The sequence below is a fragment of the Leuciscus leuciscus genome (assembly GCF_965113295.1).
Source record: "Leuciscus leuciscus genome assembly, chromosome: 5".
Lineage (NCBI taxonomy): Eukaryota > Metazoa > Chordata > Actinopteri > Cypriniformes > Leuciscidae > Leuciscus > Leuciscus leuciscus.
The window spans coordinates 7,825,776-7,845,798 of NC_138729.1; the positions used below are offsets into that span (position 1 = coordinate 7,825,776).

At 37.5% G+C, this 20,023-nt stretch overlaps 1 protein-coding gene across 1 annotated transcript in view; it reads right to left on the reverse strand.

Annotated features, from left to right (window-relative positions):
- The window catches only part of lhfpl7 (LHFPL tetraspan subfamily member 7), a 166,662-nt gene extending 148,483 nt beyond the window's left edge, over nt 1–18,179 (reverse strand). The window contains exons 1-2 of the mRNA XM_082171018.1: nt 18,088–18,179; nt 16,761–17,920 (exon numbers count right to left, since the gene is read on the reverse strand). Coding sequence (XP_082027144.1) covers nt 16,761–17,072 — 312 coding nt within the window. The 5' untranslated portion in view covers nt 17,073–17,920; nt 18,088–18,179. The remainder of the gene's footprint in view (nt 1–16,760; nt 17,921–18,087) is intronic.
- Nucleotides 18,180–20,023: the final 1,844 nt, after the last annotated feature.

Below are 20,023 nucleotides of genomic sequence, written 5' to 3' on the forward strand. Positions count from 1 at the left end.
AATAGTTTTATGAATTATTTCATGTCAAATAAGGGATGCGGCCAAAGACAAATACTTTTTTCAGAAAGGCATGAATAATGACATCTAAATAAATAACAAATTCTAACGAATAATAGGTCAAATATTTGTTACCCTGATTAGTTAAACAAGCACAAGGATACATAACACATATAACATATTTAAATTACAGGGAAATACTTAAAAAAATTATTTAAATTTATATAAAAAATTATATGTAAATATCTTGGACATTTTTGTCACTTTAGTCCTGATCCCTGGTTCATTTGTAAAGCTGATCTCTCACCAGAATATGAAAGAACAGCTTTAAAATTTAAAGGTCACTGACTTTTGTGTAACTATAAAATACATGTTTTGAATTGGTTTTCAATACCAAAAGTCATAACTTTTGTAACAAAAGTATATATTTGAATTTCTGGTCTGCCTACTATTAACTGCCATTGTATGGAAAATATCTGCTCAACTTTTGTTTTTCATTGAATATCCTTTTTCCTATGGAAGAACAATGGATTGTGAATGTTGTTTCATTATGAATGCATCACATCATTCACAATTCCCTCTTAGTCCATGCACTGCTAACGTTGTTAATCTCCCTTAATCCAATCCCAGACTGGCAACTCAATCCATCACAGCACACTTTACTGTCCAAGCAGTTGTTTGTTCCAATGTATTGAAGTCTTGGCAACAAACATCATTCTATAACATTTGCCTAAAGCCAAGAAAGACAAATCTAAATCCCAGGCCCAATGAATTCAGCTCCTGTGACAAATATTGAAGCTTCTGTATATCGCAAAAGCCAAATTGCTTTCAGGCTGGTCTGCCTGCTAGACTGTACTAAATCAAGACAGGCACGACTGTGATTAGCCTTGAGCCGCGAAGGACCCAGACAGACGAGCTCTGATCAAAAATTTCTGAATTTGAACTAGTTTATAAATGTTCTGTGGTTTCTCACATAAAGTTTGAGGTTAGGACTGGACATGAATGATACCTCATAGAAAGGTTACAGGGTTGTGCACTATTCAGAATTTAACTGAAAATGATTCAGAATTGCAATTTGATTTGAATATAAAGGCCCTTTCACACCGGACGCGTAACGAAAAAGCGAAACGAAAAAGCGAATAGTTCGCATCGAAACCATTCACAACGTCTGTGACGTTCAGAGCTTCAACCTTCCAAAACTTTCGCGCCGACAGCTGAGAAAACATGGACACTTCATCATCCAGTGAAGACGAGCTTTTCATTTTCTTTAAAAGACAGAAAAGAAGGTTTTGGGTGCACCTAATCTGCATTATGCTAATGTACTTTTAGTTTCCCTCTCTCCTTTTTCTCACATAGGTGTCCCTGAGGTTTTTCCACAGTTTTTTTTTGCGTCTTCAACTAAACACAGTGTGTTTTGTAATGTCAGTACATATTACATGTAACACGCGAAGTAACAAGTTAAAATCATTCAACTAGAAACTGTAGATATCACACAAAGAATGTATAGTATACTAAAAGCAGCCCTAAATAGTCTCACTACATTTTTGTTAAATTTTCAAAGTAAACACGGTCTCTGTCTCTATCTTTGATGATAATTGTGTTGGCTTTCTATCCCAAATGTACACAGCACAGGACTATACAACGACTAAAACTATCACACAACATACTCACAGTCGTGATAACCGAGTTGGTTGGCAATGCTACGCCACACATTGTCTTTCAAATCATTGTCCTTGTAGTATGTGATTGGCTGAAGCCTTTTTTCTGTCGCCGCAAAAGTAAAAAAAAAACGACCTCGAAGCGAAAAAAATAAAAGTCATTTTTTCGCCGCAGCACATTCGCGTTCGGTGTGGAAGCACTCATTACACAGCTGATCAAAAAATAAACCCATCGTGCGAATTATTCGTGCGTCAAAATCGCGTCCAGTGTGAAAGGACCTTAAAGGGATAGTTCACTTTGAAATTAAATTTTGGTATGTTTTAGCTTACCTCAAGGGCATCCAAGATGTAGGTGTCTTTTTTTCCGCAGTAGTTTCAATTTTGATATTTTTAGGTCAAACCGTTCTTGTCTGTCAGTCATATAATGCAGGTCGATGGTCACTGTCTCAAAGAGCATGCACAGAGTCCAAATTAAAACAATTCCCCATCGTCCAAATTAAACAATTCCCCATCGTACGGTTTCGCAGTAGCCAATGCGACATCTAGTGTATATATCTATACCCGCCCGCGCTCTCAGATCACTTGGACGTGGCTGTGTTCAAGAGGTAAAAACGATATAAATACTGTTCGGTTTCTCACACAAACCGCTCGTTTCGTGTCTTGGGCCATCAATGTGTACTTATGATGGGGAATTGTTTAATTTGGACGATGGGGAATTGTTTTAATTTGGACTCTGTGCATGCTCTTTGAGACAGTGACCATCGACCTGCATTATATGACTGACAGACATACATCTTGGATGCCCTTGAGGTAAGCTAAAACATACCAAAATTTTATTTCAAAGTGAACTATCCCTTTAAGGAGCAAAATTAATTGAATTTAATTAAAACTGAAAGAAATTCATGTACTTTTAACTAGAAAAACAAAGCATATCAAGACTTTGAATGTTAGCTTGTAAAAGTTTGAAACAACATCTCTTCTCTCTCTGATGACGTGTTTTTCGGCGCGAAGGCAGGACAACCTGTCACTCACATGAGATCGACCAATAGCAAAACACAACCATCCAAGCATTTTTTGTTTAAAGCAATAGTTCACTTAAAAATGAAAATTCTGTCATCATTTACTCACTCTCAAGTTGTTTCAAACCTGTATTAATTTCTTTCTTCCGCTGAACACAAAATAATATATTTTTAAAGAATGTCGCCATTGACTTCCATAGGTTTGAAACAACTTGAGGGTGAGTAAATAATGACAGAATTTTCATTTTTAAGTGAACTGTTCCTTTAAAATAGAGATCATGATTCTCCCATGATTCTGAATAGACAACTACACAAAACAACATGTAATTTGCTAGAGGTTCTGACAAAAATGTTAATTGTTGCAGTCAATTTAAAAATATATAAATAATTGTATTTTTTTTTTTTTTTTTATCGGTTTGAATGAATATTTCAGTGACTCACTCAAAGACTTCACTACTGGACTTTCAATCCTAGATGAATCAGCATTTTCGAACAAATCTCTTGAATGGATGATTCAATGACAAACACATTTTTTAACAGTCAGTTGTCGCCACCTACCGGTATAACGGTGTAATTGATGCAATCTTTTTTTGAAGTGATTTGCTCTATTTTGATCACTACTGTAGACATCAGTGTTTATTTCCAAACTATAAAGTTTTAATCCCAGCACTTCAGTGATAATATTAATAACTGTAATACATAGACGTAGACATAGACAAATCAATGTCATTTAAAAATAGGTTGCATGGGTGTTCGAGATAGCGATCTTTTAACGATTAATCGTGCAGCTCTAATTCCTGATAGACAAAATAAAGTCCTGGGCTACATTTTTTCTTGCTCGAGAAGCCGTTTCATATACATCACAACAGTGAAGAAAAGACAATCGCAACTTCAATTTCATGCCGACTTTAAGGGCCGATAGATTCTTCCAATGCTTTTGTACTCAAAAAGAGTTCCTGTTTGTGATGTTTTTATGCGCCAACCATGACTCTGATCACAGTTTCTCAACTCTATTGTAGTAACACAGTCTCTATTATTTACTGTTATCTGTCATGCCAGAATGCCATCCAATCCAAACAGTCGCCATATCTCTGCCACAGATGCTGACACTGAACTCTCCCTCATCCACAATCCTCTCTCTGCTGTTCCCAAAGGAGTCCAAAACCATTTTAATATGTGCCGTGTATTATCAGTGAATAAACCATAGCCAGATTAAATCCCATCAAAAGCTGAACTCACAATGTCATTCGTTCTGTTGCTCTTTATTGCATTCAGACACTCTTGCTTCAATTAGAGCCTCTTGTTTTGAGTTCCTGAGGGAACAAAGCCTTGAGATGGTGAGGTCAGTGAGAAGGCCACTCACCGACAGAACTGCTCTGACCTGATAAAGCTGGTCAAAGGCCCTGATTCTCATTATTGACATATTTATTAAAGGTTGAAACACTTGTGCAAGTGAAACTCAAGTCAGGTCAGTACTGCTCTACTTTTCTCTACAAAAATCATTCTCATAAGACTATTAAAAAAGGCCGTTTACACCTTGTATTAACCTCTTGGTGGACAGGGTTTATGTAAGAGTAAATAGTCGAAATGCTTCTTAGACATTAAAAAAAGACATTAAAAAACTGTAATAATATATAAGAATAAAGTTTGGGATCAGTGTGATTTTTTAAAAGAAATTATTAATTTTATTATTTAAAGACAGTAAATTGAGCAAAGTTTTATATTAAGAAATATTATTTTTAGTGGATTCCAATTAAATAATTTCACAGTACTTAAGGTCTTACTGTACTTCCCGGGGAGGGTTGATTTAACTTAAATTAGCTTTGCAGCCAGTTGCTTAATTTTTTTAAACATTTACTCAACTTACAATGTGACAGTAAAGATATTTGTAATTTATGTTTACATAAATGCTGTTCTTTTAAACTTTTAATTCATCAAAGAATCCTGATGGTTTTCACATATTCAAAATATTAAGCAGCACAACAGTTTTCAACATTAATAATAATCAGATTTTTTTCTCGAGCAGCAAATCAGCATATTAAAATAATTTATGAAGGATCATGTGACACTGAAGATTAGAGTAATGATGATGAAAATTCTGTTTTGCCATCACGTGAATAAATAATATTTCAAATATATTAAAGTAGAAAACAGATATTTTAAATTGTAATAATATTTCACAATATCACTGTTTTTTTTTGTATTTGAGATCAAATAAATGCAGCCTTGGTGAGCATAAGAGTCTTCTTTAAAAAATTGTATGCATATATATTTTAATGTGGCACTGTATTTTCTCACAAGTGGAGAACAGTGACCTCTATTAGCTGAGCTCAGTTGAATGAATAAATGAGAATGACACTAATTTGCTTCCCCATCCTCTCTGGGGCTGATCTGATAGGGAGTAACTCCTCTCCAGAGCCTTGTTCCACAAACACAACCCCTATATATCTCTTACCTTATCACTACAACCTATAAGGGAGGATATTTCTATTAGCCAGAGGCTTTATGTATGCACTGGATGTCCTGACAGAAACAAGAGAGCTGCATTTCTGCTCATAAGTTTACATATCCCTTGAGGAATCTGCAATTTGTTTATCACTTTAACAAAAAGTAATAAGAATTGAAGTTTGATTTTGGCTTATATTTTAAATGTAAATCACTGTAAATCTGCAGTGAGAAAAAGAGGTGGTAGTGGCGCAGTGGATAAGACACATGCCTTTGGTGTGAGAGACCCGGGTTCGAATCCACTGTGAGACACCAATGTGTCCCTGACCAAGACACTTAACCCCTAGTTGCTCCAGAGGCGTGCGACCTCTGACATATATAGCAATTGTAAGTCACCTTGGATAAAAGCGTCAGCTAAATGAATAAATGTAAATGTAAATGTAAAAAGCTGGGGTCGTGTGTGTACTGAGTGACTGGCTTCGATCTGAAGGCTTTCTCCCCTTGTGCTGCTCTGCTCTCTGTATAAATGCATGGAGCCGGGGTGTTGCATATCTCTCAGCCTGACAGCAGATCCGCTGGCCCCTGTGCCAGTTTAATATGTGGGTTCTCTCTGCTGGGACCGCCATGCTTCTGCTCTGCTCTGTGCGCAATCTCTCTCTCTCATTCCTGCACTGAGAGGAAGAGAGAGGCAGATTGAAAGAGGGAGAGAGAGAGAAACTAGGCCTCATCCATCATTTCATTAGACAGCAATGTGGTGGCCATGATAAAACTCGCAGATTCGGTGGTTTGGTTCCACGGGCCGAGTACCCTTAACAGGTTCAGATGCAGGAAATTACTGCTGCCTTCTCAAGGTACAGACTACAAGGAACTCAAGGAAAAAGAGAGACGCAGCATGTGTGCTTGTGAGAGAGAGAATGGAAGCTGCGAGGAGCTGTTCTGTGAACTGTGAGCCCTTCCACTAGTGCATTATATTTATATAAGCATTCTAGACCAGGGGGTTTTAAACAAGGGTCCAGGGCTAGGGGATGCGTTAATGAATATGGCAATGTTAATGTATTTGGTCTTGGCGGACTAGATCTGCTACGCATGCAGCTGCTGTTGCAGAGCAAGTATGGATTTGTTACTGTCATTAGATACACAGATGTGCTGCTGTAAACATGTAAGATATGCTGCTGCTGCATGAATAGATAAATCCTGTAGCAGATCTAGGCAGGTGGAACTGGGGGAGGTGGAGGGGTTCAGAGGAACTCTTACAGCAAACACTGAACCAGATTATTTCAATGTTGAGCAAGCAATCTAATTGGCAGCAGAATCAGCTTGTGTCATAAGGTTGAGATTGCTTGCAGACGCATGTAAAGAACCTACAAAGTCTCTATTTCATTTCACATATGGTTTAATTACCTCCTATAGCTGGAAATTTTTAATTTTGGATACAACCTGTGTCATTATTATTACAGCTGTGGTGTGGACTTCCTCTATTCTCATAGAATTAGAATGATTAGAACTTTATGGTTATAGTTATTATCCTTAGGGGTTTTAGCCCATTTTATTGCCTATCAGGCGAAAATTGTCTAAAAAGGTCCACTATACAATGTAAAGTATCAAAAATGTCCATAGCACAAGCAGTGCAGGATGAGTTACTCAACAAATTGTAACACTTAGGGTTAGAGGTTTTGAAAACCCCTAACTGCCCTAGTGAGTGCAGTATAGCTTTAATATCAGTCCAACATTCAACATTTACTTCATTACTGTTCTGTCACGTCTCTTTGTAATCACTTAAGCTTTTAACAACTTGAGTGAGCATCACTTCCTCCACACCGTGCTCTTCCAGTGCATTTGTCGCTGTCCAACCACTGTAGCCCAGGGTAGAACGACTTCCTCAACAAGAACTAATAACTCAGCCTGTCAGCAGCACACTCATGCCCATGGGGATCTAGGATAGAGAGAAGCTATATTAGTGATTATGAGCCTTTTTTATTTTAAGGCATCAAGGAATCCTAAAGTGATGATGAAAAAGTGCGGATGGATATAGCCTACAATGAAATCACGATAATCAAAGAGCAAATTTTAGAAAAGAAAATGGTCACCTTCAGTCATGATGACACTTATGTTTTCAGTTCTGATGCCTGTACCGAACTGTAATGGGGAATGTAGCTCGAGAATAACCAAGTATGCTTGAGCATTCTGTCCTTTTTCTTGTGACATCACATCCTGTTTTTCGTTTGTTTAGATGTCCTTGGTCTATGTTGCACTCATATCTCAGTCGAACCGCGCCAGAGTTAGTTTGGAAATGTTGGGTCTCGGTCCGCTTGTTTGTTGAAGCACCAAGGTTCACATGGCAGAGTTCATTTTAATCTAGCCAAACCTGCCAAGTGTGAACACGGCCTAAAAGGGACAGAGACATTCACTTTTTGCTGAGCTTCATTTAATTTCTTCTCCGTCAAGAGCATGATGGCAGTAGCTGCACAATCACGACTGCTACCTGACAACATCCAGACAGCCTGCTTTGAAACATGGAGACGAGGCAAAGAGAATAACAAAAGTTTCACCATAAAACAACAGGATCTGAAGCAGGGAGACAAATACAGAGACCAAGACAGGGACCTAAGAGCATACCTCCATTATGCAACACAGAAAACATGAGAGAGTATTTTCAAAAGAACTATGCGGGCAGTAACCAAGAAGATCGGGTTTTGCTGATTCAATAGTGAGGAATGTATTGAATGTAAAATGTATCAAGGAACACAGACAGCATGTTTAACATCTGACATCAAAACATTTTTAGAACTTATAAACATTGACATGTTCATGCTTAAAGGAACACGCCGACTTTTTGGGACTTTGGCTTATTCACCATATCCCCCAGAGTTAGATAAGTCCATACATACCATTTTCATCTCCGTGCGTGCCGTAACTCTGTCTGACGCACCCACCACTAGCCTAGCTTAGCACGAAGACTGGAGGTAAACGGCTCCAGCTAGCATACTGCCTAGAGCCCTGCACGGGGCAAAACATCCAGCCCTAACCGAGACCTGGCCCGTGGTGTTCAAGCCCTAATCCGGCCCCAGCCCGAAAACGTCTGCAATTTTTCAGCCCGAACCCGACCCGAGACCAACATCAATATCACTTAAAGCTCTCTCTGACGCGCGCTCTCTGATGCGCGCTGTCTCTGCTAGACGCACACACATGCTACTAGGTAAAATTTTATTATAGGCCTCAAAAATAACTACCACCACCGACAAGTATGCGCACAAATATTAATACAGACTGTCCATTACAGAGAAGCATAAGCATGCAGTAGAGAATATTATATAGCCAAATGTGATCCAGCAGTAAATAAAGATTTACGGCCTACCTTTTTTTGATGTCAAGTAACTTTACTGAAGAACAACGTTTCAAAGATAAGGTGAATAAGCTAAAGTCCCAAAAAGTCGGCGTGTTCCTTTAAAGCAAGACGCTTTAAAGCAGCACTCAGTAGCTTCGGGACTTCTTCGCTGTATTCTCGCTTTTTGCTCGCAGGTTTCTCTCTAGAGCTCCCCCCACAGCTTCGGAATAGATATTTGACAACACTGTTGTAAAAACTCGTTGGTGATTCTCAGACACCAGAGGCTATAGATCAACGACATCAAAGCAGATGGGACGTTCTTTAAAACGTCTTCTTCATTCGGGTTCGGACAGCGTGAGGGAGCGCAATAATGACAGCATTTTAGCAGATTTCTTTTGGCCGTAAAGCAATTGTTTACATCGCGAGACCTGATATCACGCGAGACTTCCTGACGCAGCGGCCGGCGGCCCGCCGGCTCAAAGTTGCAAGTGCGTATTTTCCGCTCACGGGCACCAGGGGGGTGCGAAACGACCACCATTCAACCCGAAATAAGTAATATAACCATTCCAATGACTCCGAAGCTGTTCAGTTAAGGTAAAAAAATTACTTAGTTCACCTTTAAGCCAAAGCTATATTTCATTCAAGGTACAAATTTTAATCAGTTCATGCATTCCTTGGGAACCGAACCCATGACCTTGATGTTGCTAGCATGCTCTGTTATTTGAGTGACAGAAACACTACTTTTATCCTCATGTAAAATCAGACTTGATGGGGTACGCTTATAACAAGCCTACTTGTTTTACAGTGGTCACAATGTTTAACTCGTTGGCTAATAAATGATCAGTCCAATTGAGGCTCATAGTCTCATTGTGTTTTTTCGAGTGTCCCACCATAAGTGTTGCATTTCTAAGATGGCATGTCATAAAATATTCCAACAATACAAAATATGTATCAAGACCCCTTTCAGTTTAGTTCAATTTGTCTATTTGTTTTAAATTGCTTGAATGTGTCTTACTCTTGCATAAGGTGAACCCAAAACCAGTCAAACTGTACAGGGATTCTTTAGGGAGCATTTAGCTGACTAGTTGTTCAGGCCACCTACAAAAAATTTTTTTTTGCAAAAAATATATATTTTTGCACATCGCTAAATAAATGTTAGCATTCAAGAGGATGACATTGTTTATTATAAGAAGGTTATACACAGTGCTGCAAGAATTACATAATTTTGTAAGCCAAAAACTGTTAAACACAGACCTTATTTCAGGCATTAACCAAAAACCCATTAACTTCATGACAATGGAGCCTGAAGTGCAAAATCCCGACCCAAAACTGGGCTTTAGGACTCATACCTGTAGCACTAAGTTGTTCAGTTAGCTAGCTATAAACATGTCTAAGAAAGTTTGGAAACACTTTATTGTACAGTGTCCTTGTTACAAGTGTTACATGCACTTGATGTAGTAATAACAGTAAATTATGCATAATTACAAGCAATTAATCATAAATCAAACCCTAATCCTAACCCTATAGTAAGAACATGCAGTTAATAAATATTACTCAGTACTTAATAGTATAATTACACTGTGACACCTTACAATAAAGTGTAACCAAAAGTTGACAGATAGCTGACCTGAATGAGAAAAACGACTGTAGAAAAAGACTGTATAACAATGCTTGCTTATATGCTGAGAATACAACACATACTTGCACTGCATTATGACATACGCGTTGATTTCAATGATGCATGAAATCAAGTTTGCGTGTCTGAGGTCTGAGACCTAAGACCAGAAACATTTACATTTTTATGCATTCATGCAGCACAGAGTATGTTTTGTGCTTTAGGACAGCTAGAGCTACTACACTTATCAAACAAAGAATGACGAGAACAAACCAGTTCATACATAAATCGAATCATTATCAGTTACAGTAGTTGGTTTAACCATTTAACATTCACATCACCTCTTTGGAAAACTGCAGTGCCATTAGTTACAAAACACCAACAAAATGTCATGCAGTGAACCTAAACACAGGCCCCATGAGCCTTAGCTATCTACAGAGAAAGGGGGCACTGGGCACACTGAGAAACATGTGTGCGCGTCCGAATATGGGAAACATGTGACGGGAGTCTTAAAATAAATGGAATAATCTGCAGACCAATGAGTCGAGGCAGGACATGATGAAAAAGTACTGTATTCATGTCTTGATGGCCGAGTGAGCACAACACTTAACATGGGACCACCCAAACCTGAGAGAGGCAGCCACCCATGCATGACAAAAGCCTCTGTCAGCAAATCTGTGTGGAGGAGAGAGAAAGAGAGATAGATCTCTTCTTTGAGTGAAAATCCAGTGCTAACTGCATGAAAAACTAATGTGATTGAGCCAGTAAAGCATCTCAGTGTAGAAAATAACTTGACATAAATGACATTTCCTACCAATGTACCAGCAAGTCTGCAAGCTTGATTGCTTATTTTTAGTGGTCTAAGCATAGAAGGTGCAGGGAGTCCAGGGACCCTATAGAATTTGTACTGTTTTGCCAACTATTCTGAGCGCGAGACCGTAAATTGTAGAGATCTCAACTTGGTGGAATGGTCCCAATCCCAATGGTCCCAGTCATGGGAGGGCCATGACTCAGGCACCCCACACACATCCATCAGACAGTAGGTGGCGCTGTAAGTACATCTGCATTTTAAGGGATAGAATCAAAATAATTTTCCTCTGAATCCTTGGGTCAAGCCCTACAAGATTCAATTTCTAAAATATCAAACATCTGTCAATGACAGATAATGGATGCAATGCTAATGTTGCCCACCAGAAGGTAAATAACCATTTAGGTCTTATAGAATCAGTGTAAATGATTCAATGGATTAAAATGTTTGTTTGTTTTTTAAAACACAAAGAATTGTTTTGCAGAACTATGGTACATTAACAATATCGCCTGAATTTAATATAATCTGTTTACAAAATCTGATCATTACTTTAAATCTGATCTCCAAAATTATTATATATTATGAAATGTTATCTTACTATTTATATCCTAATGAAATTGAAACCATATATGTCAAGTTGTCAGATGTGACTGGATATATTGCAAGTTGTCTCTTTTAATACATAGAATACTACTTTCATACAGAGTCCTTAAAATCTCACATTATATTAGAAAAATACATGGCAGTTGTATTACTGTATTGTCTACATGAGCTGTTGGTGCTTGGACCCAATATTATAATAATTTTTTTCATAATCCTCATTAACAGAGGTTTTTTTTATAAAAAAAAAAAAAAAACTTGATTGTGCAGAGAAAACTAAATGTTCAGTGTCAATAATGACAAAAGGTTTACACCCTCCTGCCATTGGTCAGACAAACACACTCACACCATTGGTTAATTTAGATTCAGAAGTCGATCAAGCACTCAAAAGTCAATGCTGAAAGCAGAACAGAGCCACAGTGTTTACGCTCTTGGGGAGTCAGTCTAACAATGGTTTATTTACAGTTATCTCAGCACTTTAAACTGGGTGAAGAGAAAGTATATTAACACTGAAAACATTATTATGTAAATCAACTTTAAAGATGAGCATTTTATAGCTTACTCAGAAACAATCAAACTCTTCATCTCCAAAACAGCAAAGATGGCAAGGCTAACAATGCTCATAAATAAGTGATTCAGCAGTCAGAGTTGTGTATACTCAGTTATGTATGTACTGAAGCATTTAGCAGAAGCCACGCACACATCACTGCCAAACAATACTCCCAAATCCATTCCTTTCTTTCCCTCTAATGCCTTGCATATGGGCAGAACAATCTTTATCCTCCGCCCTTCAAATTTCACTAAAAAGAAAAAATCTAAGAAATGCAATTTATTATTATCTCCTTTCAAATGCTAATGTTTCATCCATACATAAATCATAAGACACAAGGTTGTTTGTGCTCCAGAGAGAGAGAGAGAGAGAGAGAGAGAGAGAGCTTTAGGGTATTAAGGGAACAAGAGGAAGGCTTCTGTGTTCTGTAGGATCTGAAATGGAAAAGGTCTAAACAAAGCAACACAGAAGCTGAACTACATTTCTATGGACTATATATATGTCTGTCTGGGAAAACTGAAATAAACTTATTAATTTATTAATCTATTCATGTATTAACTTAAATTTAATACTTTGAAAATGTATTTTTAGAACTAGGGTGGGATGTAGTGCATTAGATTAAAGGGATATGTCATCGCTGGCAAAATGGGCCTTCAAAAAAAACCTTGGCTGCCTATATAGTAGAAAGACAAAAAACAAAAAAATTATCGGACAAAAGGATGCCAAATAGTCCAAATAAGTAGGAAAATTTCAACACGCATAATGCACTGGGCATGTTGCCGTCCAAGGCCACTACCACCAGTCTACTAAGGATAAGCTTCATCAATCAAATACCTCCTTGTTTTAGTAGGAAATCTCCTTAGCAAACTTTTAGTCAAAATTTTAGGATGCAAAGAATCGTAAATTCAGAGAGAACGGCATGGAAAATCTGAAAAAAACTGCCATTCTGTTTGTTCTGCCAATTTTAGTGATAAACCTACTCTTACAATAACTGTTCTGTTGATCCATCTGTTTGTGGCTGCTTTGCTGACAAATAAACGTGAATTTCTCAGTCCAGGAAACATGGAGAAAGAGTAAACATTGCTCATTTACACTGACTGCCAACACTGTAACAATATGAAGCAGGTTGAAAATCTGTAAACTTTAGTTTAAAACCAGTCATTGGAATGCATTTAAATATATATATTGTATAATTAAAGTATAAAGATATAAAATCAATTTGCTTTTGAAGGAAACTGATGAGTTTATTTGAAAATATCTGACTTTTTACTTTTTAGATTTCTGTAAATCTGAGCACAGTTTGTTGAGATCTCTGTTGAACGTCTCCATTTACGGCTCTGCAGTATTTTTAGCTTTTCAGGAGCATCAACTGAGAAATTAAAGAGATATAATTTGTGATTTGAACTTTTGTTCAGACTTACAGCAAAAATCTGATCTGAAATCCAGATTTTATCCGAGTGGATTTTGAAAGTCTGGACAGCAAAAAAAAAAAAACACAAAAGATTTTTTTTTCAAATCTGATTCAAACCACATATGGAAGTGGTTTGAAATGCGATTCCAATCAGATTTTTACAGATGCGTCTCAGTCTGGACGCTCTGGCTGCTCAAATCAGATTTCAAACTGTCTTTTGTGTAGAGAAAATGCCGGAAGTATTCATACGGTGTTCAAATGCCATGTCCAAGCAAAGATTTCAGCATTTTCCTGTGCGACGGAGGAGTTCTGCACTGCAACTCGACAGGACGCTTTATTGAGAAAAAAATCTGATTTGCCTACAGTCTGAACATAGCTTTAATGTCCTAAGAAATTTGATCCTCTCTGAAAATCATTAAAAATGTATGAATTATTGACTAGAATACAACAGGTCTAAAGACCCCCTCATATAATTGAATATTGAGCAATATAACTGGAGTAAAAAGAAATGTAAAAAGAAGAACATCAGGACACAACCTCCATGAATGGGTGTCCTCTTTTTGCCATCCCTTTTAGCATTTCATAATATCTGACACATTTCATAACAACTTGTGGATTATTCTGTTCAATTAACAAAATGCACACAGAGCTGCCATTTTAGTTCACATGCATTTCACACATAAATCTCCATTATGTCAGGAGCTGTCAATATGAGCCCACTTTCCACATCCATCACAATAAATCCACATTTCCCACTAATGCAAAACAAACTGTTCAACTACAGGTGTTTATGAAAGAGTGGCAGAGTTTTTGTTGTCAGGTAGTGTTTAAGGAGGAAATCACAATTAGAAAATTAAGGAGAATTCTAACTGACTCATTAAGAATTCAACGCTGCTTAAATGCTGAAATGCCAGTGGTGAAAGGTCAAATATGGGTCAAATTTAAAGTCCCCCTGTAGTCAATAATTGTATCCCTTTAAACTTATCTTTGATCACCAAAATTACATATTTAAAAAATGTTTCCTTTAGAAAAAAATTCTTCATGCCTTAAAATAGCTTGAATGTATACACCCTTGCCTCATTAAGTATATGCAGATCTATGAATATGCAAATTAGCCCCGCCTCCACTCACTCACTCCAGCTCAAAGATCCACTCATTGACAATCACACACTGAGGTGATTGGTTACAAGGTGACATCAGAAACAACAGCAATTTCAAACCATGTGTTTGAGACTGTCTTTGGTTCACTGCAGTCTTAAAGAGAAAATACTCAGCAATGATGTTGACTTATGAATTTGCACATGGTTTGTCTTAAAACACATTTGAAAAAACACAAAGACATAAAAACAACACTAAAAGCTTGATTTTCACCACAGGGGGACTTTTTTTTCTAAACAGTTGTTAAAAAAAAAAGTTTTTTATGAAATGCGTTTGTTTCAACATTCTGACAGTGTGAAAAAAACTTTTTCCAATATCAAAAAACTATGTATTTTTAGTGTATTTTGACTGAAAATGGGTCAAAATGAACCAAAGGCAATAGAAAAGTTAACAGTATGAAACAAAAGATGCAACTTTTAAGCATTTTATATAATCCAGAGTAATATGATACGTTTGAGGTGAAAAGACAGATGTTCCCCAAGGACAAATCAGCTATGAGTTTATTGAGGACAGTCCGATGAAGTCTGATAAACACGTACTCATGTCTCACTAACCTTTCAGGAAATCATGAGCCTCTATTGGCACAATCCCAATGCTTAAGTGATGGCTTTTTTCAAGTGACCCCATTTTAGACACTGGATCATTTGTAAAGGTTACAAGGTTGTAAACTGCAAAAGGAAATTTCAACAGGCTGTGTAAAACTGTTTTTATTCTTGCCAGTAGGACTGATCAGCATTTACTGGGATGGTCCCATTTCTACTCTTGCTTTATGGGCTTTGAATTATTGAAAATGACTGCTGCACTTTGCTGCTAAGAATAGATCAGTATGTCAAATGAGCGAAAACTACCATGGTCCTGCTCTGAGATAAGCAACGTTTGCCCTTTTATTTCCCATCATGAAGAAGGAATGTGCCAGAAGTCATCTATGCCATGTGATTATATATTTTATGTTTGTATAGCACCTTTCACAATCCATGTTGTTTCAAAGAAACATAATAAAGCAGTATAATGGTGATTATTCAATTAAGGCACTTTTGATACTTGCACTTCTGAAATCTTTTCAAATGAAACTTCTTCACACTCGTGTTTTGTCTCTTTAAAACATTCATTAAATGTCCTAGAAAAAATATCTGATCATGGACTTGAACAACCAACCAATAGGTATAATCTAGCTTGGAGTAATGTGGAATAATGTGGATTCTTGCTACTGTGATGGTATGACAATTGTATCACTTTTTGGAGAAAAAGTGATACAAAAGTTTGGGACTTTTGGCCTAATGACACTATAGTTATGACACATGCTTTAAAAAAAGTTTACACTTCATTTAAGGTGACATTGTACTCACTCAAATAAGTATAGAGTAATATTAATTAACTACATGGACTTACTATAGAGTTAGGGTTTGGTTTAGGGTTAGTTAGTTGTAATTATGCATAATTTCCTGTTTTTGTAAGTACACTTAGTAATGTGTAACTACGTCACCTTAAAATAAAGTGTTACCAAAAAAAGCTCAAAATAACATTTCTGATGTTTATACTGTCACAATACCAATATAGGGGTATATGATATCAAGGTTGAAAAAAGTGGCAAGTTGAAATTCGCCAATTTGAACACTTTTTATGAATTAGAAAAAAGATTAATGTATAACATTTCAACACTTTAAAAAAGAAGGAAAATACATTAAAGTAATGAAAACTTTGGTTACGCTTTATTTTAAGGTGTCCTTGATTTCTTGTTACACTGTAATTATAGAATTAGGTACTGAGTAATATTAATTAACTACGTGTTGTGTACTTACTATATGGTTAGGATTAGGTTTTTTGTAGGGTTATTTGCATTTAATAATGCATAATTTATAGCTATTATATAGTAACTACACGTGTAAAAGGACAATGTACAATAAAGAGTTACCTAAACGTTTTATATGTTTTAACCTATTCTTTAAAACTAAAAATGTCTTAATAGAAGCATCATTTATTTGAAATCAGCCTGGGACAGAAAAGTTCCCCTGTGTGATTGTTGCTTCTTGTGCACGAGCAATACAAACTGATGTTGAAGTAATTGTGCATGTCAGGCTGCGTTTGATTCAAAAGTTGCATTATCCTCAACATTTATAGCTAATACTGTTTTAGGTTAGTATTTTGCTCACATGTTAACCATATATCCAGCCTACCTGCCAAGAACTTGAAGGAATCTCTTGAAATTTCCCCAGCCCGCCGAAGGTGTAACATCTGTACATATGATCCTGAGACTCGGAGCAGTGCCACAGGAGCCCGAAACTCACTGAGTCCTTGTTTTTCAGGTGGTCCTTCACTATCCATGCGGGAGAGATGAAACTGAAACTGCAAATCGCGACCAGGGAGGAGGACAGGAGCACCCAAAAACACCCGACACAGCTGAACATCCTCACGGCACCGTGGGGTAACGAGACCGGAGACAGATCGATTCCCAGTCCTTTCCAATTCCGATCAAACAGCGCGTGCATCTGGAGCGCGCTCACTCACTGTGTGACATCAGATGAGCACCAATAATCACATAAACACATGAGTTACCGATACGCTGAGAGTGCCACTGAGAGACAGATCAGATGCACCAGTGAACTAGTGAGCATACACAACTTTTCAGCTAAATGTAATTCCAGCACGATCCAGTTTAATACAGAAGATATTCCAGTAAATTCATCTGACTGAGAGATGCAGGTGGAGGACAAAAGACAACAGTCACACCCAGAGCTCAAGCACTCAGAGCTGAGCAGCCACAGTAGGTGCTCACTATGTAGTAAGATCTGAATCCTATCCGCTTGAATTAATCACAGCCCACATATAACCATCATCATCATCATCATCATCTTCTTCCTCTCGACACTGAGTCGCAGCTCGCGCGCTGCAGGAGTGAGAGCACAAACTTACTGCGCTACAAGCCTGTCACAGTCACATGGATGTGGGCGTCACCGCCACTGCGAAGGTGTTCAGACGAGTTTTTGATTCATGAAAATCTGAATCAAATACCTTTTTTTGTTTTGTTTTTCCCCCAAAACCTGAAGTGTATAATAAACTTATGCCATCCTAATAGTTTTCGTGCCCTGCGTTTCTTTGCCTGCCTAACCTCAACATACTCGCACCAATAAAGGCACATTATTAAATGTAAGATGACAAAGTATAATCCAGAAATCTAAACAATAATAAAAACAGGTATGATTCACATTTGAGCTATCGTATTAGAATTCTGAAGTAGCCCGTTTCCAAAAAGTGTGAAAGCGTAGCGTCTTACACTGCCCTCTGGTGGTGATTTACCATGCCATGGACTTTTCCCTTGGAATATGAGAATGGACCACTGATCTATTCATGGATTTCATCAGGTCCCTTTCCACAGGTGTATTAATCAAGCACAATGCAGTCTGCATTCATAATCTAGGTGCTTGATTTTATACACCTGTGGAAAGGGACCGGATGAAACCCATGAATACAATGTCATTTTATATAGATCAGTGGAATGGACACATATTGAATGCATACATAGTATTAAGCATCAGATAGAGCACAAACATCTTGGACATTTCTATAATATACATGTTTCTAGTAATGCAAAGCACAATATATTTCAATGGCTAGAAATCACCTCTCGAGCCCCAACGGTAACATGGTGAATATGAGATGGGAGGAAAAATTATACACTCACCGGCCACTCTATGCTGCTGACTACTCGTTAACGCAAATATCTAATCAGCCAATCACATGGCAGCAACATGGTAAACACGATTTGCTGAAGCAATCAGAATGGGGTGATTTAAAGGGATAGTTAACCCAAAAATGAAAATTCGGACATTAATTACTCGCCCTCATGTTGCAAACCCTTAACACTTTCGTTCATTTTCGGAACACAAATGAAGATCTTTTTAATGAAATCTGAGCGATGTCTGTCCCTCCATTGACAGCAACGCACTTTGATGTTTCAAAAAGTTTACAGAGATCGTAAAAATAATCCATATGAATTGAGCGGTTTAGTCCATATTTTCTGAAGAGACACGATCGCTTTATGATGAAAGGATTGAATTTAGGCTTTTATTCACATATAAGCATTCATCAACTAACACATCAGTTGTGGTAAACGCATGTTTGCTTGACGTGCGAGAACCAATGAGGTTCATTCTCGTGTTACGCAGCACGTTTGAGCTTCTGCAAGAACCAATGAGGTTTGTTCTCTCATGTCAAGCAGATTCAGTTGAGCTTCTTTTTACGTTCACTAATCAATGTTTAAATGTAAATAAAAGCCTAAATTAAATCTGTTCATCATAAAAAGCAATGGAGAAAAATTGGACTAAACCAATCAATTAATATGAATTAGTTTTACGATCTCTTTATGAACTTTTTGAAACATCAAAGTGGACAGATTTCAGATTTCATCAAAAAGATCTTCATTTGTGAAGATGAATGAAAGTCTTACGGGTTTGGAACAACATAAGTGTGAGTAATGACAGTATTTTCATTTTTGGGTGAAATATCCCTTCAAGTGACTTTGAATGTAGAATGGTTGTTGGTGCCAGACAGGCTGGTCTGAGTATTTCAGAAACCGCTTATCTCCTGGGATTATCAAGAACAACAATCTAAAGAGTTTACAGGGTCAGAAAAAGAGATATATCCAGTGAGCAGCAGTTCTGTTGGCGAAAATGCCTTGTTGACGCCAGAGATCAGAGGAGAATGGCCAGACTGGTTCCAGCTGATAGAAAGGCAACAGTAACTCAGATAACCACTCCTTGGCACATTTTGGGCCCCTTAGTACAAATTGAGCATAATTTAAACACCACGGTCTACCTGAGTATTGTTGCTGACCATGTCCATCCTTTTATGACCACAGTGTACTCATCTTCTGATGGCTACTTCCAGCAGGATAATGCACCATGTCACAAAGCTCAAATCATCTCTAACTGGTTTCTTGAACATGCCAATGAGTTCACTTTCCTCAAATGGTCTCCACAGTCACCAGATCTCAATCCAAATGAGCACTTTTGGGATTGAGATTCACATCATGGATGTGCAGCCGACAAATCTGCAGCATCTGTGTGACGCTATCATGTCAATGTGAACCAAAATCTCTGATGAATGTTTCTAGCCCCTCTTTAAATCTATGCCACTAAAGATTAGGGCAGTTCTGAAGGCAAAATGGGGTCCAAAACGGCACTAGCAAGGTGTGCCTAATAAAGTGGCCGGTAAGTGTATTTTAATGCTTTTTGCATTTTCTTTTCAAAACTTTTTATGATGGAAATAATGAGGTGGAAAGCAAAACAATATTTCAATGCTTTTGTTGGCATTTAACCATCTACCTATTGGTCGATGAACTGTCAATGAGAACTTTACTCTGTAAGCCTCACCAACACAACTTAAATTCTGCTAAAGCATTAAATGCATGCTTTTTATTTATCTAAAATTTTGACTTTGG